This window comes from Psammomys obesus, unplaced genomic scaffold (genome assembly GCF_907164565.1).
Source record: "Psammomys obesus unplaced genomic scaffold, mPsaObe1.curated_primary_1811, whole genome shotgun sequence".
NCBI classification, from domain to species: Eukaryota; Metazoa; Chordata; class Mammalia; order Rodentia; family Muridae; genus Psammomys; species Psammomys obesus.
This window is the reverse complement of record NW_026596101.1, coordinates 287,195-310,815: the sequence shown is the minus strand read 5'-3', so window position 1 is coordinate 310,815 and position 23,621 is coordinate 287,195. Positions and strand designations below refer to the sequence as shown.

General features: G+C 47.5%; 1 protein-coding gene across 1 annotated transcript in view; it reads left to right on the top strand.

Annotated features, from left to right (window-relative positions):
• The window catches only part of Slc6a11 (solute carrier family 6 member 11), a 116,512-nt gene that overhangs the window by 41,492 nt on the left and 51,399 nt on the right, over positions 1-23,621 (top strand). The window contains exon 6 of the mRNA XM_055628583.1: positions 17,249-17,383. Within this exon, the coding sequence (XP_055484558.1) occupies positions 17,249-17,383 (135 nt within the window). The remainder of the gene's footprint in view (positions 1-17,248; positions 17,384-23,621) is intronic.

The following is a 23,621-nucleotide window of genomic DNA, read 5'->3' as shown; positions in this document are numbered from 1 at the left end:
CATACACATACATGTACATGTATGAATATTACCCTTTTGATAGTAACTTTAGGGTATGGTCGTGTACACTGAACCAGGGTAACCGTAACACAGCCCTTATCCTCCCTCTTTGTTTCCTCCTTGTAGCCAGTGAACAAGGTTGACTCCATGCAGGTCAGAGAGGCTAAGAACAGCCATGACTTTGTTTCCAAAGGAAGTCACACAGATGCACCAAAGGACAATCGGGCTGATTGAGGGGTCCAATGAGCATGTGATGCCTAGTATGTGAAGAGACCTGATGGATCAAGGTGACAGGCCACAGCATTTACTGGGCAGTCACATGTTCAATCCCCCCTCTCCTCACACCCCCTCTACCCTCAGCGGCTCAGGAAACAGTGGTGTGAAATGCTGTCTTGGGGAAGAAGATGAACATGGGGACACCAGCTTTAAGTGGAAGGTGGCCGCTGATGGATGAGGAAGCATTGGGAAATGTCATACAAGCCATCTGACAGTGGTCAGACTGGAACAGGTTCCAGGTTCAGGCCCTCCCCACTGAGCTAATTTTCTAGACCACCTACCGTGTTCCCGACATGGAAGCTTGGCATTCTGCCATCATCACCGGATTGAGCTTTACAGTAGGTTTCATGTGAGCACAGGATACACCCTGTGGGAATGGCACTAAGGTGCAGAGAGGTCAGTGATGTACGGAGTCCTACAACCAGCAAATGAGCGAGCATGCAACCCATCTGTCATGTGCATCTCAAACCAGTACACCCTACAGTCAGTCCCTTTGCTCATCAGCACACAGAGGAGAGCAGAGACCGAATGCCTCTGGCCCCTGGAAGATGTGGTTTTGAACGTAGCTCTACCTTCCAGGTCAGGGTGATCTCTGACCTTTCTTTGCCTCTTGAGATGTAAGGAAACCTACCTTGTTAGGAGGTTTCTAGAAGATGTCGCGTGTTAAAATACACAAGGCTTGTGTGTAGCAGACACAGTGGCTACCTCTGCTGGGACTTGAGTTTTCTCTGCTTCGCTGAGCTCATTCTCTGGTTCCAAGTAGGTGGGCAAGCTTGAGCCCCTCGTTGGCAGATACTCACAGTGACCCTTACGCAAATAATAACTGTCCACAGCCTAGTCAATGCTGTTTGCATCAGGTTGTTACCACGGTCCTGGGAGGGCTGGAGCTGAGCCTACCTTTGGAGGAGAGGTGAGGGAGGTGGAGCAGAGGGTGGGTGGCTATGGAGGTTGGGAAGCAGAGGCTGGTATGCTCATGGGCCACCTAAGGTCCCATGAGCAGTGGGGAGCCATTGATGATGGCTCTTAAGCAGAAGTGTGTTTTTGGAAAGTGGAGGTGGCACCAACAGGCCTCACACTGCGCTCTGTACTGTGGCAGCAGTTGCCTTCCTTCCTGTTTGACAACCTCAGGTGTGTTACGAACGAGAACCCCCAGTGAGAACATTGGGGCAGGCAGTATTTCACTCTGCAGGAGCCAGCAAAGTCTTTATTCCAATAAATCAATTGTGTTTGGCTCCGTGTGTTGATCACAGCACTAGGAAGCGCCTGCTCCACTCCAGGCCTGCTGGTCCAGATGCTTAGTTTTTCTCAAACCACTTACAGCTGCAAGGCCTCCTGCTCATAGCCTGAGATGGCAGCCCTACAGTCAGCCTGATCAGATGGATTCCAGAGAACCTAGCTGTGTTACAGAACAAGCCAAAGACAGCAGCTTTTCCACACAGAACATCTGCAAAGATGTGAAAAATTCTTTTGCTGGTGACCTAACACAATTGAGATCCACTGGCAGTGATTGTAACCATGAGGTGCACACATGGACGTGAGACAAGATGGCTTCCCAGACTATCCAGGTCTGTTGCTGTAGGTTTTCCATCTTAAAATAAGAGCTTCAAGTAAGCACAGATATTAGTTCAGAGTCACCATAATTGCAATGGCCATAAACATGGCTGCTCAGGAGTGGTGCCTTGGTCAGGAGGGTTATGTGGGTATTGGCATAGCAACATGATTTATCTGAAAGCAGGAATCACCTTGAGTGGTGATGGCATTTGTGGAAACCTCCTTTTTTAATTAAGATGAGAAAGAAAGGAGAAAACAAAACCAACCAACCAACCAACCAACCAACCAACCAACCAACCAAACCAAACAACAACAACAAAACTTGGCTGTGTAAGGCCCTGGGTTAAATACTTAACAGCCCCAAATAAAACCTTTTGGTTTCACATAAAACAGACTTTGTGCTCAGTGGTAGGAACTTTTCTGCCGGCAGAGTTGCCTGGCCGTTTGGAAACCTTAGGAAGCAGGGCTTTTGGTCATGTGCACCAAAAGTTCTTGGATCTCCCAGTCCTTTGATTTTAATGTTGTGCTTTGGTCTCTGTGATATCAGGAAACTCCCCACGTGTCTCTGGTTTGGCCCTTAGGAGGCAGGACTGTAACCACCAACTTGCCCTTTGCCATTTAACCTTCCTAAAGAATTCTGTAGCATTTATAGGTGTGTACGCCCGTGTGTAATGAGATGTCAGACGGAGGACCTGCTCCACGTCTCATGGTGGAAATGAAGCATAGGACATTACTTGCTTGTTTTATGAAGCCAGCCATCTTGAGTTGGAGTCAATCAGCAAGTGTTAAAACACCCGTGTAGGCCCTGAGACAGTAAATGGATGGGCAAGCCTTGAGAGAAGTTGAGAATGCAGCTGGTCACCGAAAGGCCTTTTGACATTTTGACACGATACTGTCCTATACAAAATTATTGGATCACATTTATAGCTATCCTGGGACCCAAGAAAACACAGATTAGACGTGTCTGAAAGCCAGGCTGTAACATGGTGTGGGTTCCTTCCCTCGGAGCCTCTGGAGTTATGGCATGTGAGTCGGTAGAGGTGACCATGGAAAGAGTGCAGGTCAGAGACGGTAGGTGCCTTGAGGTGAGAGAAAGAGCATGGGGCTAGCAAGTTCCCCAGAGTGTGACCCCTCCCATCTGTTTGTGGTGGCTTTTGGGGGGTGGGCAGAGAAGTTGATGATGAGACCCAGGCTGCAAGCTAGATGGCCAGAGCCAGGTGCGGTGCCACTGCAGAAAGGGAGAGATGCAGGAGGAATACAGCTGCAGGAGGTGCTCCTCTGAGTTCCCATCAAATCGCAGCTGCCCATGAGAACAGGGGGGAGATGTCTGGCCTCAGAAGAGGGGCATGTGGAGTAGAATCACATCACAGAGGTGAAGATTCTTCATCCAGGGCCTGAAGAGGCATCAGGGCTCCCACGAACCCCTAGGAATTCTATAAAAATCAGGTGATTTGGGTGTGTGCACTTTTCTATGTTCCGGGTCCATAGGTTATCATCTGATTTTTATTTTTAAATGTGGCCCACTCCTAAAAGGAGAAATGGCTGGCTGATGTATTTTACCTGAACTAAGTCATGCCATTATTTTATGCACTAAAAAGTGGACTGCGCCTCCCATCAAGATGGGACAGAAGTCAGGAGGGTGGCACACCTCAGTTGGGGCTACGCCATGTGCTGGTCTTTGTTGCACAGTGACATGGACACTTGCTGCTATGAAGGTTCTCTCACAGGATCCTCAGCCTCTTGGGCTTTTGATCGCTTGTCAGAGCATTATCAGGCAATATGTGAGCTTAGGCCAAAGAAGCAGAACATGGTTTAGCCTCATCTGTCTGTAATATCTTCTTTTCTTGGATCTGTAAAGTACTGGGTTGCCTCAAGGAAACATTGAATTTAAAAAAAGAAATGGACTCAAAATCATATTTCTAAAGTTTGATTTTCAGGATCAAATTCCACCAGCCTATTTTGATACCTTTCTTTAGAAAGAAAAAAAATCAGTTCTTTTTCAGACATTTTAAGTATGTTATAACTTTAGTGTGTGCTATGTCATGGCTTGTATGTGAAGGTCAGAGAGCAATTTAAGGGAATCCATTTTCTATTCATCAGCAGCTTCTAGGGACTGAACTCAGATCCTCAGGCTTGGCTGCCAGTGCCTTTATCCACTGAGCCATCTCACTGGTTGGAGACATTCTAAATGTTAACAAGCAGTCTCAATTATTTTAAGATCTTTTAACCAGGGACTGGACAGATGGTTCAGTGATTAGGAGTATGGACTACTCTTCCAGAGAACTCAGGTTGGATTCCCAGCACCCACAAGGTGGCTCACAACCAACTACAACTCCAGTTCAAGAATATCTAATGCTCTCTTTTAGCTTCTAGGCACTAGGCATGTTCACAGGGCTGAGATGAATCGGGTTTACTGCCCTTCTAGTTCCTGGACTACTACCTAAATAGGCCTCTTTTTTTTTTTTTTTTAATAAAGTTATTTGTCTGTGGTATTTGATGACAGGAACAGAAATGGACAAATGCAGCAATTTGAAAGTGTGTGTTACGGGATAGAGGGATTGAAGCTATGTGAGCAAAGGCTTGCCCAGGAAGAGAACACAGGACAAGGTGGGCAGGTGGTGGTGAGTGTTGGGAAGCACCAATATTAAGAGATTTGGAGGGGAAGGAGAGTGAGGCCCGGAAGACCAAGGTGGGAGTGTACACTGGGGCTGGCCAGTCTGGTAAGGACAAAGATGAGAGTGTGGCATGCTGGAGCTCCCGGAAGTAGCAGATCATGCTTTTCGAATTTCCAGAGCTTAATTCAAGCTGAGGAGGCAGAAAAGGAAGCTGCAGTCAAAGGGGACGCATGGGGCCAGAGCTTGAGAGGCATCATACTCAAAGAATAAGATGGAAGGAGGTGTAGGTTTAGGGGAGAATGTGAGGACTGCAGGTTTTAACATCTGTATTTGTAGGGCTCCCTGTGGAGTTGTGGAAAATCCAGGCATATGTAATCATAAAGGGCCTATAAATGTGGGTCTTAAAGTCTGGGGCTCCTGCCAGATGGTGAGTGGAATTAGGAGGCACCAGCCCATCCATGACCTCCAAGACTGTAGGAGGTGAAAGGCCTGGGGTATGGCACAAGGGAAGAGGACTTGGTTCAATTCTAACACACACACACACACACACACACACACACACACACACACACACACGGCACACACACATGCCTTTAATCCCAGCATTCCAGAGCCATAAGCAGGTGAATCTCTGAGTTCAAGGCCAGCCTGGTTTACATAGAGAGTTCCAGGCCCTTCAGGGTTACTAGGAAGGGGTACAGGAAAGGAAAGAGGGGTATCTTTGTTTCCCATTGCTGTAATTAAATACCATAGGTTGTCATTTACTTTGCTGGTTTATTTCTATTTATCGGGGGAGAATGTTCATGTGTGTGGGTGTGCATGTTTGTGTGTGCACACACATTATGTAGACACCAGAGGTCAACTTGGTGTGTTTCTCCTCAGGAGCCAACCACCTTCCTGAGTCAGGGTCTGTCTCTTGCTGGTCTGATGCTTCGTATTTTGAGGCTGGGCTGATTGGCCAGCAAGCCTCGGTGATCTGCTTGGCTCCACCTTCTGCTCTTTACCACCATGCCCAGCCTTTTCCATGGGTTCTGAGGATCAAACGCCGGTCCTCACGTTTGCACAGAAGCGCTTTGCTGACCGAGCAGCTCCCCAGGCCTGAGACTGAGTATTTTGTTCTTTGCTCATCACAGTTGGTTGATGCATTGATCAGTTAGTTGGTGAAGGAAATACATCACAAAATGAACTGGGGCATGGGCCTTTTCAGATGGAAGAGGGAAGCAGAAACACAGAGGTGACAAAGGAAAGTTTTAAGTCTGTCAGGTCAGAAGAAGAATCAGCCCAAAGAAACTGTCAGGCTGGACTTTGAAGGGTGGGCCTTGTGCTTTCTGAGGTGCTAAATGAGTAGCAGTAGGGCAGAAGAACAACTGAAAGAAGAGGGAGAAGAACCAAGGGAACAACTGAAACAAGAGAGGGAAGAAGATTCCTCTCTGCTGTGGGTCTGGTTTGACTGATGTGAGGCCTGTTTTCAGGAGCCTAGCAGTGGCTATGGCTTCCAACCAAGCGTTTGCTGTTCTCCACATTTCAGTCTTTACATGGGTGTCCAAGAGAGCCAGGACACACAGGGGGAGTGTTCCTACCTCACACCCCCCCTACACACACACACACACACACACACACACACACACACACACACAGACACACACACATATACGTGAATCCAGTCTAGCGAATGTATACTTTTCTTGGTGCACTTGGTTGCTATGGCAACAGAATCCTTCAAGTCCAAGAAGATGGATAGGGCTTAAATCATTATTAGCTAAGGTACTGGGCATGTTTTTCAGGCAGTAAGCAATAGCTCTTAATACCAGAGTGAGCTTGGCTGGGCACAGCATGGACTATTTATGTCACTCGGGCTTGTTTTGAGACGGTTTCCATTTCTGAGGCCTTTATGGTGGAGATGTAAAAATCAATAGCATTGACTCCCTAGCTAATCTTAATTTGCCATGAAATAGGCTTAAACCCTTGCCTCCCGAATCTGGCCATCTTTCGATAGCCCATGGACAAGGATTTCAATTGGACTCAGCCATCCTAATGAGCGTGCAAAAATGCCTGCTGCTTCTGGACCGTGTCACCCAGCATGCGGAGCTCGCTTCTGTCCCTGAAGGGGACTTCTTCCCAGGCTGACACATTCTGCCTTGCAGGGATTTGCTCTCACAGCAGGTTTTCTATCAGGATTGGAGCCACGGGAGCTTGCTGTGCCCCTCAGAGCCCACCTCCAGGAGCTCTGAACCACCCTCCCATGGCGCTGTGTCTGTTGTAGCCTCTCAAGGATGAGGACCTTATCCATTCATTAGCTTCAGCCAAGCAGAGGGCCTGGCCTCATGTGCTCAGCAAATCTGCCTGTCTGCAGATGGAATTCAGTAGAAAGACCTCAGCTGGATGAACAGGGAAGCCTCAGTCCCATAGCAAAGGCCCACTATACACGTGTGTGGTGTTCACTTTAATCAGGATCTGAATTTCATATTAGTCTAGTATTTACCGTGTGCAAAGGACTTCATAAGAAAAGCTTCAGAGCCTCTGAGGATGGATCCCGTCCTTACCCTTGAGCAGCTTTGAGTAAAGGCTCAGGCAGATGTGTTAGCAGCTGCTACAGTTTAAACCTTAAATGGCGCCCAAAGGCCTGTGTGTTTAACTGTGTCCAGTTATCAGCTGTGGCAATGTCGGGACATGGTGGAGCCCTTAGTAGGTGGGGCCTAGTAGAAGGACGTTAGGTCACTGGGGGCATGTCTTTGAAAATGATGTTGGGGCTCTAGATTCCTTCTCCTTCCTCTGCATCCTGCTTCATCTTCCCTCTTCTATCTCCTTCTCTCCCCTGATACCTTTTCCCCTTCTCCTCCTCCCTGACCATGATGACAATATAAATGGATCTCTCCTACCTCATATTTCTACCGTGATGTCTCTAGAGACCCAAGTTAACCAGATGCGGCCACTGCAGGCCAAACCTTCTGAACCCATGAGTTAAAACAAACTTTCCCACCTCTTCAATGTCTATTGTGGTTATTATATCGCTGAAGTGGGAAGGTGATTCATATATCGGCTAACTGCGTTATGAAGCAAGATGAAGCAGAGCTGAATAAGAGGAAGAAGGTTGCCATTTCCTAAAGGCTGACGTGCCAAGATGTAGGGCTGATGTGTGGACATTGGCTTTGTTATCTCCCAGAGTTAGCAGAGAGGTGGGCACTGTCATGGCAAGAGCCTGAGGCTCAAAGGACACATCTAATGAGCTGTGTTACTGTCCTCACTACAAAGGAAAAAGAATCAAAACTCAGAAAGACAGTGACCAGCAGAAGTCCATCGGATGCACAGAAGAGGCTAGAGGCTGCATTTGCGTCTTATGGTATTAGTGTGATGAGTGTTGTGTGCCATGTGAGGCTGGCTCATATAGCCTGGGTGAAGATGGCCATGATTAAGGAAACAGTAAGAAAGGGCAGGACAGAAGCAAAGGCCTCTGGCAGGGAAGCACGGGGAACATTGATGTATGTAGTAGTCAGTGTGCAGGCTTTGGAGTCAGGAGGATCTGACCCAGGATCCCCTACTTTCCTGGCCATGCAAGTATGTTTCCCTCAAGACATGGTCATAGTTTGCTTATAAGTGGTCTCTAGCCTTCTTAATGCTGTGACCCTTTACTGTAGTTCCTCATGTTGTGATGACCCCCGACCATAAAAATTATTCTTGTTGCAGCATCTGGCAGTGATGGCTCTGCATGCGTCTGGATGCTGTGGGTCATCGCGCCTTTGCCCTCAGCTTTCCCCTTACACCAGCCTTCCAGTCCCACCACATCCCCGGTCAGTTCCGCACCTGGTAGTGAGGTGATCTATGTATTTTCAAGCTGCTCTGACCTCCTCACAGCTGAGACAGGGCTGATGAAGCCTCTGTCTGGTCTTGATCCCCTGCTACATTGTTGCCTACCCACGACAGGCCTGGATGAGAGGCCACCCCAGCCTTTCTCATGACTGAGGGATGATGACCTCTGATTTGCCTTCATCATTGTGGGAACTGACTCCTCTTCGCCAACCAGGAAGATGTAAGCTTGGGGAATCATGCGCACACTTTGTGTATGGTGATGCACCCTAAGTGTGGGTCCCCATCAGCACTGCTCTGATGCTTCTTGTGGAGAAGCTTGAAGCTTTAATTTTGCAGCTTAGCCCTAACTATTTGTTGATATTTCTGGTCGACTCCAGAAGCAGCAGGTGGTCATTCTCAATGGCCCACTTCTGGGGTGGGTCCTTAGGTCACCCTCACCATCTCTGTGTGTCTGTGGAAGGGACGTAAGAGTCTTCTAAGCCAGTTAACAACAAAAGACCCAGAGTGAGAACAGCAGCACCTACTCAAGGTCAGAGAGGCAGCTGGTGGCTGGATATTTAGATTCATTGTTGGACTAATGTTCCTTCCCTCTCACACGATGGGCCACACTCAGGGGCCCAGTCCTCTGTTCTCACTCCTTGCTATCTGAGGGTACTGCTCACAGTTTCATAACCTAAGAGATCTTGTCTTCCTTTCAGCCCATGCAAAGGCAAGATGGAAGGGTAGGATCTAGCCTACCCTTTCATGGGCACCATCTGGGAGCATCATTTGTGTCTCATTGGTCAGCAGTCATCAAGGGAGGGAGGTTGGGATTGGGCAGCATGGATTCTGTTAAAAAATGAGGAGACGGGCTGGGGAGAGTTTTCAGTCAATAAAGAGTTTGGGTTTCAGCACCCACAGAACCATCTTGGTGTGGCATTTTATGCCGCAACCCCTGCATCAATCAGGAAGGCTTCTTGAGAAAGGGTGCCTGAGGCTTACTGAGCAGCTGGTCTGGCCAACTCACCGATCTCCACTGTGAGCAATGCTATCTTATAAAAAGAAAGTGGAGTGTGATTGAGGAAGACACCTGTTTGCCATGCCCCAACACACACAACACTCTAAAGAGGAGTTTGGTTACTGCAGAAGAGGGAATAACTATGAGGGGTCCCTCATGGTGTTACAGTGAGCCCCAGCTCAGCTCAGCTGGGCCCTGCTCTGACGCTGCCTCAGTGCCATCCTCTCCTCCCCCTTAACCCAGTTTAGGGATGCCAGTGTGAAATGCGCATCCTGAAGTGGCCCAGTGTGTGATGGCAGCCACCTAGGCTCTGCTGTTATTAAGACACCACTAGTCAGTTGTTGCTTAACAATGATCTCTTCAGCTGCCTGAGGAAATAGAACCGTCTTGTTAAAACACCATTGCCTCTTTAGGGAGATACCCTTATTGTCTTGTGAAAACATGACACTACCCATTTCAGATTTGATTACTTAAAAGTATTTTTTTTCCTAACATATGCAAATCTTGTTAAACTATTCTCGGAAAACATCTCTAAAAGTATTAAAGAAAACTATGTTTATGGCACTTCCACTCTTCAGATTTTCATCTTCTTCTCAAAGCCCAACAAGTCCTTGTTGGAGGGTAAGCCTGACTAATTGGTGGTGGTTATGGTATTCTTCCTTGGGAATTCTGGGAGTGGGAGTAACAGGGATCTGTTAACACTCAAAAGAATGCTTGTCTAATGCTCTAATGCTTGTTAGTGCTCTGCTTTCTAGCTTAGAGGGCAGATGTACTGGAATGACCAGCTGGAAAAGAAAATGGGCAGGGGGGTTGCATGCGCTTGCCCTGACCAGGGGTAGTGGGTTATGATGAGTTTCCATCAAAATTCAGTCAAGCCAGAGGCTTCAGGTTAAGGACAAGCATGGAAAGCATGTAGAAACAGCAGCATGGAGAGGACAAACTTCTGAGTGCTTCCAACTGTGCCCCAGGACAAGACATCTTGAAAGTTTTAGTCTGCAAAGTACAGAGAGAAACCCATATAAGTGGTGTGGAGGCAGGTTAGAGATAACAGTGTGAGCCATCTGTGGCACCCAGGTGCTGAGCTAATTGAGGTATGGTCCAAGGCTCGGAGCAGTTACACAACACACATTAGCGTCAGGACCCTGGAGAGCACCACAGAGACTCGTATTTGACAAAGGGCTAGTCTCTTAGAAACTGAGACCTGGGAAGGACCTCACATAGCATCTGTCTTGTTTGTTTGTTTTGTTTTGTTTTCCTACAAATTTGGAAGGGAGTCAACCGATGGTGAGCCTCAGAGTGAACTGTATGAATTGTAAATAAAGAGCATTGTCACATTGTGGGATGGTTGCTTCCTTGACAGAGTCCAGACAAGAGCTGGTTTAAGGTTAGTTCCTCTCAAACCTGCTTCTCCTTTTTTAGACACAGACAAAGCACCCCCAATACAGTCAGCTTTGGAGCCAGAATTTGCTCTTATCTTATTCCACCACATTTAATTTTGTAGTTACTGTCCCATTGGGTTCAGAGATGTCTTGCTGTCTATGGCAGCCATTCACAATTTCCTTGTCATGTCTGGTAACATGAAAGCCATACTGGCTTTTAGAAGATTCAGGAAAATAACAAAGATTAGCTCACATAAGTGAGTTCAGTTGTAGAATATAGCATAGGAGTAACTGAAGCTTGAATTAGTCTGTCTGTCCCTTCTTCATTGTGTCATACCTTCTCACCCAGTGCAGAACGGAGTCTGCCTGAGCATCCCAACATTCTGGATCTGCTGACCCTGTGGACCTGCGCCTCTGTCCCCACATCACTCCACTTTCCAAATGGCGTTTAAACAGCACTCCACTTTATAACTTGCCCCATTGTCCTGAAAAACTTAGGGAGGAGAGGCCCTTCTGCAAACTCTGTGGCATTCCCAGTGACCAGACAGTTTCTCTGCTGTGAAATAAATAGCTGTGTCCTGGAAGTAGGGGGAAAAAGCACCCCAGGATTCCAGTATTGGGATGCAAATGAGCAATTAGAGTCAATTAAGACAGGATACAGTGTAATTACCACAATTATGCGACCTTTCTGTGCAGAAGGGGGTGACCTGATGCAAGGGGATTAAACAATAGTAAAACCCTTCATTAACCTAGGCGGTGTGCTTGGGGCAGAGAGGCCTCACAGCCTGGGCCTAAGGAGGCTGACAAATGGGACCCTCCTACCCCCACACCCACCTCCCTGGGTCTGATCCACTGCTGGCAACGGCAAGGAACAGCCTGGCTGGGTGCTACCTTGTCAAAGAGCTTATTGTGCCTGTCACAGACACCGTATCATCTAGCACAGGCCCAAAGTGCCGTGAACACTTCCTCCCCCTTCCAAATATATCTTAGGTCCCCCGATGTCTTCTAAGGGACCCTGATCCTTGTCAGAGAGCAGCTTGATCATGAGATCGCTCACTCTCAGTGTCTGACCTGGGCTGGGTTAGGGGGTGGGGTGGGTGATCATCTGTTGTTGCAAGGGAATCCCTTGTGATGACTTCCCTGTAAACACGGCTCCTAAAATCTAATATTCACCAAACCGTCGTTCATGTGGCTGCATTGTTTCACATGGACCTGGTGTAAAGCCGTATTCTAACTGAGTAGAATTCTAAACTAAGTTCATGTTTCTGCCCTTCCACTCAAGTAGTGACTGTGCCTATCTCATGCCTTCTTTACTTTGGGACCTGTGAATGCATCATGAAAAATCAACCATGAAAAGTCCGTTCTTGTACTTTAGAAGTCATGAGATTGTAAGGCAAGGACAAGCATAGTATTTGGTGCTGTTGAGAGCTGGGATGGCTCAAGTGATGGGTGACAGGCATTGATAGGAGTCCTTATAACCACACTTTGCTGGCAGCTCTGTTTATAGGGTAAGAGGTCCCTGAGGAAGTAAGCAAGTAGTACTTCAAGTCAACCACTGTGACCCTTTGCTTCTAGAGCTGTGGGCTGGGACAAGGACATCCTGGTGGAGGGCAGAACACGTGACCCGGAGGAAGTTCAGCCAGCTGTGTGGGGACTCAGACACACAGAGAGTGAACACTGTGGGTGGCCGTGAGCTGGCGATGGAGTCTGTGGACAAAGGAAGGCTGGGAAAAGGCAAGGGGACTTGGAGGAGCCTGGCATGCTCCCTAGAAGTGAGGAACTGGCGGTGGGGATGGGTGGAGACCTGCCAGGTCACACAGCAAGAAGCGGGATTAGATGCTAGCACTCACCACCAAGGCTCGACCCTTTCACCGCACCCCACCTTAAGCATGGTCTGCTGGCTGAGACTCACAGGACAGAGACGAGCCAGATCTTTGTTTCTGAACCTGGGCAGCAAGTGTGGATAGCGCAGGACTGTCACAGTGACCCAGAAGAAAGAGAGTAGGGGACCCTTGCTGTGAACTCAGAATACAGTGAGTGAGCCAAATAGCAGGAATTGACTGAAATGGCGTGTGGGGACAGCTGAGGAAAGAGGCCAGCCTTCCCATCACCCTAGTGACCACTTGGAAGCTTCTGGATGTTCAGAAGGCATTTTCTGTGCTTATATTCTGCATCCTTGGCCTCTGCTGCTCCCACTCACCCAGGGATGCCCAGCTCCAAACCACTTTTACAGATCCATCTCTTGTCCCAGCAGCCTTCTTTTCCTGTTTGACCCTGCTATGCAGTATTGGAACCCCAGGGGCTCGCACACATATGTCCACAAGTCTTTTCTTAAGGACTAGACCTCGGTCTTACACATCCACGGTCCTGCAGGAAACTAGAAATATGAGATGTGTGAGATACGGAGTAGATCAAGGGTGACAGATAGATTGTTTTACAGTACGCATGGAGGGCTCTGAGGCCGAGGGCAGGCTCAGCTGTAAAGAATGCTGGGATTGATTATCAGCATCTGATGAGAGCACAAGAGAGGTGGGTTCCATCAGATGTCATTTGTGGGCAGTCTCTTGACAGCCAGATCTATAGGGCAACAGTCAACAGCTGCTCTCAGATGAGGAAAAAAAAATCAAAGATAATACAACCTGGAGTGTTTGTGCAGTAGAAACGCAAGGGATTTGGGGAGATAGTATGTTGTCAACGTTGATGCCACTCACCCCTTGTGGGTATTATGTAATGATGCCTCAAACCACCCTCTACATCCCTACTGATGCTCTTACAATTCAGCTAAGGGGTGAATCTTAAGTAACACATGCCAGCCAGTGGTTTCATTCTGGTAGTTAACTTGCCTACTCTATGGTCTATGGGCAACTCATTTGCCCATTGTCTTTCCTTTATGGTTTTATTAAAAGTGTAAACATGAAGGTATGCACACCAGCCGGGGGACATGGCTGTCCTGATGTAATACAGAAGCAGGACACCTGCTGGGAGCTCAGTGTGTGGCATTACCTCAGAACCATCATCTGGTTAATGATGAGGTTCATTCTGCCATCACACTGCCTGGGCACAGTGAGGGCATACTTGGTCAGGTCTCAAGTGGTTCCCTGAAGGACTCCCCAGTGACCACCCCCCATCCACTCAGTAGAGATAACAGGAAAACTGGCAAATCTGGCCTCATCAAAGTGGGCTTGCAGGCTGAGGATAAATTCCTATGAATGTAAGTTGTCTTTATGTTCTCATCTTTCAACTGTGCGAGCAAGGGCTCAAGACAGCTAAGCTGGGAAAGAAACATGGGGGGACCCAGGACACAGCAGCTCCTGGCCACTGCATCTGATAGGCATGTGTGTGTTTCTAAATGAATGCAACTAGACTATTATCCTCCGCCTGACTTGTAGATTTGAGCTGACTGAATAGTCCCCCAAGAATCAAGTGTGTACAAATGTACACAAGTGGGCACATGCACATGAATGCAGATGCCCTCAGAGGACAGAGGTGTCAGATGCCTAGGGGCTGGGGTCATCTGATGTATGCACTGGGAACCAGATGTGGGTCATCTGGGAGGGCAGCAAATGAAAGTGCTCTTAACCATTGAGCCATCACTCCAGCCCTAATGAATATTACGTAGAGACTGTGCAATGGTGAATGTCTATCATAGACAATGTCTATAAAACTAAGTGGAAGAGGAGATCTTTATGGCAGTCAGCTCACTGGCCAGTAACCAGCCACCTCCAATAACTGACCTTTTTCTTACTGGTATTTGACTGCCCACCCAATTGTGCAACTGACTTGCATACTCTTTCTTTGGATTACAATATGTGGCATTGTATATGACAGTAAGAGAATGCATTGGTCACGTGACATGCCAGGGACCCCTATGGTTCATTTGGCAGCTGCAATGTGGGCATTGGTGTCTGGGGGCTGAGTGAGCTGCAGGCAGCACTATCATTGAAGACCAGAGCTAGCACCTGTATAAAATGATTCAACCTTTCAGGTGTGGCCAGAAGATGCTGTCACCACCCCCTGCTGATCCTCACGTCCTCTTGTTTGAGGACTATGTTTAAACCTGTGCTTTGTGTTAACCAAATCACAGGGCTTCTCTCACATGGAGGAATTAATAGAGTATTTTCAAGAATGTTGTCATGATGCCATGAGTGGTGGGATGTTCAAATAGGTGACCTGGGGAGCAAGCGGGACTTGCTATAAATCCTCACCTGGCCATGATTCATTAGCTGGATGATTTTTGACAGGGGTCTAGGTTCTCTGTCCTTCTTCATATATGAAAGAGGATAACTCTTCTACCCAGAGCACTCACACAGTGTACCAACGTGTGGGATGAGCAAAACCAGCACTACTGTCACATCTGTGTGTGTGTGTGTGTGTGTGTGTGTACAATGTGTCTGCATGTAAAGTGCATGTCTGTGTAGGCATGAGTGTGAGCACATGTATATATGCATGAGTGCAGGGACATGCATGTGTATGTATATATATTTGCATTGTGCATGTGTGTGCGCTTGTGCATACATGCATTGCATGCATTTGTGTATGTATGTACCATGCATGCCTGGATGCAGCAGAAATTTCATTTTCCTCTTCTCACCCACCCTCCAACCCCAGTTTCCATGTCCTAAGCTCCTACTCCTCTAGGATCCAATGTCTGGGTCACCTCTTTGGAGAAGTCCACCCTCACTGCTCTTGTCACAGGCAACTGCCTCTCTGTGCTTACCACTGACTGTATTACCTGTCTCTGTGCCTGTTTCATCCAGTTGGAAGCTTCTTAGAGCAGAAAGGCCCATTGGATGAGTCGTCCTTACCCAGGCATTGCTCAGTACTAACTGTACAGGAATGGCTTTAGTGTTGTGAGTGTGTGCATAGGTAAGAAAGTGAACGAAGGAATGATGTGAGGCGCAGCTTGAACAGGAGTGAGGCAGCCTGCTCAGAGCACACTCTGTCCTGTGCTATCTAAGTTCCAACCATCAGCAGGCCTGTGCCCTACACCTGTGCCCTACACCTGCACTGAAGGCTGTGCAGAGCTAAGCTGAAATCTAAGAAGGTCCCTGGCCCTTGAATGGTGATAAGCTCCCTTCTAAAGCAGGAGTGGGGAGGTCCCAACAAGGGACAGTGCAAGTGATTGAAGAAGAGAAAATGACAAAGGAGAAAGGGCCAAACCTCCAAGTAGACCAGGCCCAGGGACTTCCAAACCAGTGCTAGATCTTCACCCCCTGCCTCAGCTTTCTCTCCCTCCCTCTCCCTGTACCTCCCATCTTCTTTCCCACCCCCATGTCCCAGCCTATCTTCGGTTATGAAAAAAAAAAAACTGATTTTTATTGAGAATAGTTCTTTTCAAAAGGGTAGGTCTTAGACTGGTAATGAATTGTGAAACGGATTCAAAGAGTTCTGACCAGGTTTTTTTAAAAAGATGAAATAGAGAACCAGCAAGATAGCTCAGCTAGAAAAGGTGCTCGTGGCCCAGCCTGACAACCTTAGCTCGATCCTTGGGACCCACACAGGGAGCTCCGACTCCTGAAAGTCTTCCTCTGACCTCCACAATGTGCCATGTCATGCACACAGCCCCCACACAGTAAACAAATACAGTTTAAAGGGAGCAGAGTCTGATAGGCAACAGTAGCAAGTGTCCCACACAGAAGTGACATTGCAAGCTCCCTTTCCAGAGCTCCATGAATGGGGTTGTGACTTCCATTTCTTTCTGTGAGTTTGTCACCCACCATTGTCAGTCTCCTGTGAGGAGTAGGCAGAGTGAGGCAAACGGGTACATGTGTGCATATGCACACGTGTGTGCACGCATTTGTGTGTGTGTGTGTACCATGAATGCCTGGCATGCACCAGAAATTTCATCTCCTCCCCACAAGGAGACAGGGCTCCTCTCCCCTTGGCTCCTGGTGAGGCCCACTACTAATTCCTCTTCTAATTCCATTTGTTACAATAAGAATCTTAACATGAAATGTCCCCTCTCAATAATGTTCGAATTCAGGACACACTGTTGCTGACCGTGTACGGCTGTAGAAGAGGCATCTCCTGCTCACGTTTGTCTTGATTGATAGGAATGTCACACCCAACATGACAAAGACAGCAAGGGAGGCATCATCATGCCACTCTTGGTGCCTAGGACTCTAGTTTCGGTACTTCCTGTCAGTGCAGTCAATTGGAACCACATCTGTGGATTCAAAGAAACCCAGAAATATTGAATAGATGTTTGCATCAGAGCTGAATGAGTAGACTTTTTTCCCTTGTCATTGTCCCCTAGATAATGCAAGGTGCTGATTGCATGGTGCTTCTGTTGTATTGGATGCTGTCAGCCATCAAGAGATGCCTTGCTATACACAGAGGAGCTCTCTGCAAATGCTCTGTCGTTTGATGGGAGAGGCATTGAGCATCCATAGATACTGGCAGCTGTGGAAACAAGACCCCGAGGATGCTCGGAGTCAACCGTCTTTCTGAGACTGGGCTGCATAGACGGATGCAGAGAGCATGGTCCATGCATCTAACCAAATTCAGAGCAGCCTTCATAGAGGATGGTCTGTAGCATGCAGGAGCAAGGAGAGGGATCTGTGCTGAGTGAAAGCCCAGCACTCCCACCCCTGCTTAACTCTTGTCTCTCTGCTCCCGAACAGGTCGTGTATGTCACTGCAACCTTCCCCTACATCATGCTGCTGATCCTCCTGATCCGAGGGGTCACATTGCCAGGAGCCTCTGAAGGCGTCAAGTTCTACCTATACCCTGACCTCTCCCGGCTCTCTGATCCACAGGTGAGCGCTGCAGCCCAAAGCACAGTGTCACTCACCAGCCCCTGAGGCCAACGTTCTCAGGCCCACGTGAGCGGGTGGAAGCCCCTGGCCTCCTCAGGATAGTAATATTAATGCATCTGTTAAGTACGTAAGAAAGCAAGTGTGTTAAGATACGGCTGGAGAACCTTTAACGGTAACTATGGTGGCCTGCTGACATGGACACTTCTTGGTGAGTGCCTCCACCATATGACCCCTCGCAGGCCTGGAGGCTGCAAGCCGAGTCACCCTTACCTGGAAAGCTTGGAGTCAAACATTTCAGATTTGGGATTTTTCTGAATTTTTGAGTCGTCACATGTATGTGATGAGTGTCTTGGAGATGGTGCCCAATTGTAAGCATGAAATTTATTTGTTTTTATGTATTTCTTTTTTTTTAAGGTCTCTTAAATTTATTTTATACATATGACATACTCTGTGACTCCAAAGTTATTTTAATTCATCTACCAATGATTGGCTGTGACAGGATTTATGTACCTATTATTCCAGTTAGAAAGATAAAAGGCAGATTTTAGACTATATTTGTTTTATATATTTCTTATATGTCTATTTTTAGTTGTTTTATATGTGAAACAATAATCTCTTGCTGTGAGCTTTTCTACTTGTGATATGCCGACATTTTGAAAGTTTCAAATTTTGGCTTTTGGGATCAGGGATATTTTGGGTTTGGGGATCACACGATGAACCATTATTATGGTTTTAAAGCAGCATTCATCGTAGGTATTGTATTTTTATTTGTTTTTAATTTTTATTAATTAGTTTTAATGATGTTTATGTGTGTGTGTTGAAAACATAGGCCACATGTGTGGGCGAGGGCACAGGTGTCCAGATCTCCTCGAGCTAGAATTTGGTGCCTGATGCGGGCACTGGGAACTGAATTCCAGTCCTCTGGGAGATCAGTATATGCTCTTAACCACTAAGCCATCTGTCCCTCCAGCCCTCGACACAGATATTTTAGCTGGTCATACCATCATCATATCTACACTTTCCTTGATGACAGGTCCGTGGTTTGTTGATAGCATTCATGATCACAAGCGGAGGACATGCTAAATTCCAGTCAGGAACTGGTTAAAATTACAAACTTATTTTTTTTTCCCTGCCTGATGCCATAGACCTGCCATGGGTTTGTCTTGGTGAGAAGGTGAGTCCTTCTGGGATTTGCTTTCTTTGTAGAATAGTTCACACCCAAACCCATCCCTGACCCCACCTCTGAAGATATTGGCTCACCTTTAGTCAGGCTTGGATTATTCTGGTCGTGAGTAACAAGTATCTATGCCTGAGCCCCTCTGAGTGGGCTCATGGCAAAGTGCCTGAGAGTGTTTTAAACAGAGACCCTTCCTAAGCCAAGCCCTCAACCTCCACCTCATGCCAGAGCCCTCAGGGAGTTTCCAAGACAATAGCCCAGACCTCTCTGGGGGAATTACAGGTCCACAGTAATTCCAGTATACAGAGCTTGGAGTTGGCTGTGGCTATCAGGAAGTGCCCACTTTATATAGAAACAAACACAAATGAAGCATACAGAATTAGTGTCTCACTTCCGGTCAGAACTTGATGCTTCTGAGAGATTTTAAGCCTGAGGCTTTTGGCTTCCTTTCTTTGGGCAGTGTGAATAGAAAGATTTGCAGAGCACAGGTTGTTTAGTGCAACTCAGAGGTGTCTGTGGCCATGAGTGATGAGGCCAGGAGTGGGGCACGTGCTCATATTTGCCAGTTTGTTATGCCTGCAAGTGCTACTGGCCACCAAATCACAGGAAGGATCCCCAGGAAGAAAGGAACTGGATCCTGACTGCTGGCCTGGCCAATTCCAACTCTGACGGAAGGGGCTCTGTGATGGGTACAAACATCCATCACAGGTCCATCCTCTCTTGTTAGGTCTACAGGTCCAGTATCGATACAAGCCAGGTTCACCCCCATCTCCTCTGATCATCCTCTTCGTCCTCCTCGGGACATCCTTCATGATCTCTAGACCTTGGAAATCATCAAGGCGCCTGGAGCTTGTTAAAGATGCAGGCTCTAGAGGGGCAGTCACACACACACACACACACACACACACACACACACAAGCACAGACATACATACACAGACACACAGAGACATACAGATACAGAAAGGGAGAAAAACACTTACAGATGAATGTGCATGCATACAGATAAACATGCCCATGAGCACACACATGACCACACAGATATACAAGTGCACACACTTGCATACAGAGGAAACAAATGCACCTGTACATAGATGCACACGTGCACATATATGTATACACAGAGGCACATGCATGTGCACACACTTCTGTACACAGCTAGACATTATACACATATGCACACAGATGGACACACACTCTCAGAACACAGATGAACCCGCACATAAACAGTCGGAAAACACAGATGAACCAAAGACCTAACAATCCATCCGGCTCCTCCCTGAGCATCTCAGGTTTCCACTGTCTTCCTGGGTTTCCTTCTAAGCCTCGGTTTCTCTATCAATGGCATGAAAAGACTGAATTCAGCTGGTGATTTTCCAGGTAGATTCCACAAGTACAGCTTGGCAAACCCTGGTCTCTGGCTCAGCACCAGCCCTTATGCCTGTTTTACATCATTACTGGAGGGGCCTGTAGCACTGCATTGGTGTGGCAAAGGGCAAGCTGAATGATTGATAGACTGTGTGCACCTCTGGATTGGGGATCTCACAACCATCCACACACTCACGGACTCACAGAAGAACCACTGTGCTCAGAGACTGTTATACTCACAGATACGATTTGTTCCTGTCGTATGAAATTGCTACTTTATTGGATGCATCCTAGAGGTTGAGTCCCAGACTCCAGCCGCACCTGTACTAGGCCCATCTCAGCAACATGAGCCTCAGAGCTCATACACTTACCATTTAGCCCTTTGCTGACCTCTGCCCCAGAGCACCCTGGGAATACCCAGTGCATCCCCTTGTGTCTTTTCTGTTGTCCACATCTGCTGACCCTGGCTTAGTACAGGCTGCTGCTGTCTCCACACAAAAACAGGATTGCCCCTCAGTGGTTTGCAGAAATGACACCTGACTCCTCCAAGTCACTCCCTGGCCCACAGCAGAAACATCTGTTTGAAAATGTGAATCTGATTGGCAGCTCTTTGCTTCAATCCTTTTTGGGGCACTCATGGTCACTTGAATGATTCCAAATGATAGGGCCCCAGAGGATTCTGGGAGCTGCATCCATACTGTTCTTTCCATCTCTGCCCTGATCTCCAGCTCTGAGTTTATCCTGTGTAAGAGCCTCCTATCTATATCTTTTCTGTCTCTACAGAAAACTTTCTTTTGTCCTTAGCTCCTCCTCACCCTAACCGTGGCTCACCCTGTAGGACTCAGCTGAAGTATGCCTTCCACAGGGAAGTCCTTGCTCCCTGCCACTGAGAGCCACCTTTGTGTCTCATGCCATTTCCAGAGAACCCATGTTGACCATGGAATATTTATATAGTTATATGTGTGTGTGCGTGCGAGAAGTGTGATTTTTTTTATCTGTACAATGTCCATTTCTTTCACCAGCTATTTACTGACCCTGTGGTTGGACAAAGGGATTATAAAATAAATTGAAAAAGCAGAATCCAGAGTCCTAGAGATGGTGGCAGGTGCTGGGCAGACAGTGCGGTGGAGGTGGGGTGGGTGGCTGCTGGGTTCACCAAGAAGACAGCTTAAGAGCAAAATCCCCATCATCCTTGCCCACACTCCTCCCCAGAACCAGACTGGCCTATGCTAGGTACACAGTAGGTACTCAGAAAATGTTTGCTCTCTGGATTTAAGAACCAGAACTCTTTTGATGTTTAGGAAGTGGCTGAGAGTTTAGTGGCTGCTGAGAGTTCTTCTGGAAGAGGCTGCAGACCTGAGCTCATCAGTGTCCCTCTGTCCCTCAGGACTCCAGGTCCCAGGAGTCCCTGGAGTCTTCAGCCTGGTGGAGAGGATAGTCGGGCCACTTCCCCACCCAGGTCAACCTCTGAGAAGAAGAAAATGGGCTAGGGTTAAGTTAGATGTTCATGTCCCTCCATAGGGTCCCCAATCTGCAGCAGAGAGAGATCTTCCAGGCAGTCTTGTCTGGAAGGGGTCTCAGCCAGGCTATTCACCGTCTCTCTTTCATTTCCAGTGCCAAAGCCTGTGGGCAGCTGCATCCTGCCATCACTACCCCTCACCTGCCTTCTCAGACCTTCCCCCCTTCTCATCTGGAGCTCCACAGTGGGTTCCTCTGCTCCCTCTATGCATATTGCACAGAGGGGGTTGGGGTGAGGGTTGTACTATTCTATACTCCCTCATTGGAACCTCAAGACCCTTTCAGTTTTATCATCAGTAAAATGGGGTAATTCCTTCCTTGTGGGTAGAAAAAGATAGTTGTAAATTTTATTTTAAAAGTCTAATGATGTGCATGTAGCTATTGTTGTCACCTGAAGGATCCCTGAATTTAAGACCCTTCCATGTCCTCTCCTGCCCCCATATCTCTTGTCAGTCCTCAGGCTCCTCTTCTACCATTGCTGAATCTCAAAGGCTTCTGGGTTGGGTCTGCGCTTCTTCATTCTAGCGTAGCCTTAATGAGGCAGGGAATGTACCTGTTACATTCTCTGTTTGATCGATTGTTGGCCCCTGGCACAGCCTGTAATGAGGCAAAAAATGATGCATGAATATTTCTTGGAAGATAGACAGCTGGTCCTAGGAGAGCTCACTGCCTGTGTCATGGCGGTGAGTTGGACCCTGGGTTTTGTTGGTCTATGTCTGGCTCTCAGCAGGATAAGTCAGAGCCCCCACAGCCCAAGAGGGGGTAGCTTTGAACTAGGAACTGAGGCTTTGACTGTGGATCCAATAAATTAATTTTCTCATGAAGGTCCTGAAGCGATGCTGCAGCTCACTCTGCGGTTTGCATTCCATCCATGGTCAGAACTTTCTAAACATCTGTTTGTCTTCACCATCAGCCCTGTGTCTTCTCTGAAGTGTGAAGTGCTCCAACTCCATTTTTACCCCCTCAGATTTTCACTTTCTGTCTTTTCAGTCTCTGGAGAGCCAAGGGGATCTTGCAAGAAATCACATTGTCCCTGCCCCAGATTTCTTTCACCCTCACTTGTCATTGTGTTTTGAGTGTGTGTTTTCAGGGTGAGAACAGAAAGGCTTGTCACAGATCCAACTCTCGGGTCTGTTTTCCCAGGCAGGGCACTGGTACACCACCTCCTTGTGCTGCCTCCTCTATGGATGGAACAGAACCTGAGGATAAGATGTCCAAATGCTGGACCTCAGAACAGGCCCTTCCCTACTTCCCCCTCCCTCTCCCTAGGAGGGCAAATCAGACCACCAAAGAGAAGACCCTGGTTAAAACCTTCTGAACCCTGAAGAAGACTCCATGAAATTACTGCCACCTGGTGGCAACGTATTCTGGTTCCATGCCAGCACCCCCCCCCCAAAAAAAAAAGGCCTCTGGGCTGAAACACTTTCAAGCCAAAATATCTCTGTCTCCACTGAATAAGAGATAGCAAATACAGATGATGATGATGATGATGATGATGATGATGATGATGATGATGATGATGATAATAATAATAATAATAATGAAACAACACTGGTGGCCACTCCTGGCGATTAGAAGTTTCTTTGAATACATTTGGTTCTGTATTGATTTCTCTAGTACCATGGGTTTGTTGCCTGCTTTTCAGGCCTAGCCATCCTGTCACATGTGGCTCTTGTCTTCAAGGAGATTGCTGTCTCTTGGGAAGGCATGATTAGGTCAGTAATAACAATTCTGGGGACAGTGCTGGGGTTGGAACTGGCCTACAGGAATCTGACCTAATCTCATGTTGCTCTTTCTTGGCTCATGGAGTCAGAATTGCTAGGCTCCTCATCTCTGTGGGGTTCTGTGCCCCACAGAGATGCTGTCAAAGAGTTGAAGCTCCAGATCTTCTCAGGAAGAAGTTCTGTGGTCTCTTACCTATTTTCTCAGTGTTGGGGGTAGGAGAGCTGTGTTATGGCCATCAGTGTAGTGACACTGGAGGCCGAAGTGTGGCACATAGCACACACTTAGCTTGCCACCTAAAAAGTAACTACTGATGGTTATCTATTGGAGGCTTACACCCTACCAGTCACCACAACTGTCTTGTCTCTCCAATTCACTCAGCCACCAAACTGTTACTGAAAATTCTTGTGCTGTGCATATATATATGTGCATATATAGAAAGCAGATGCTTTCT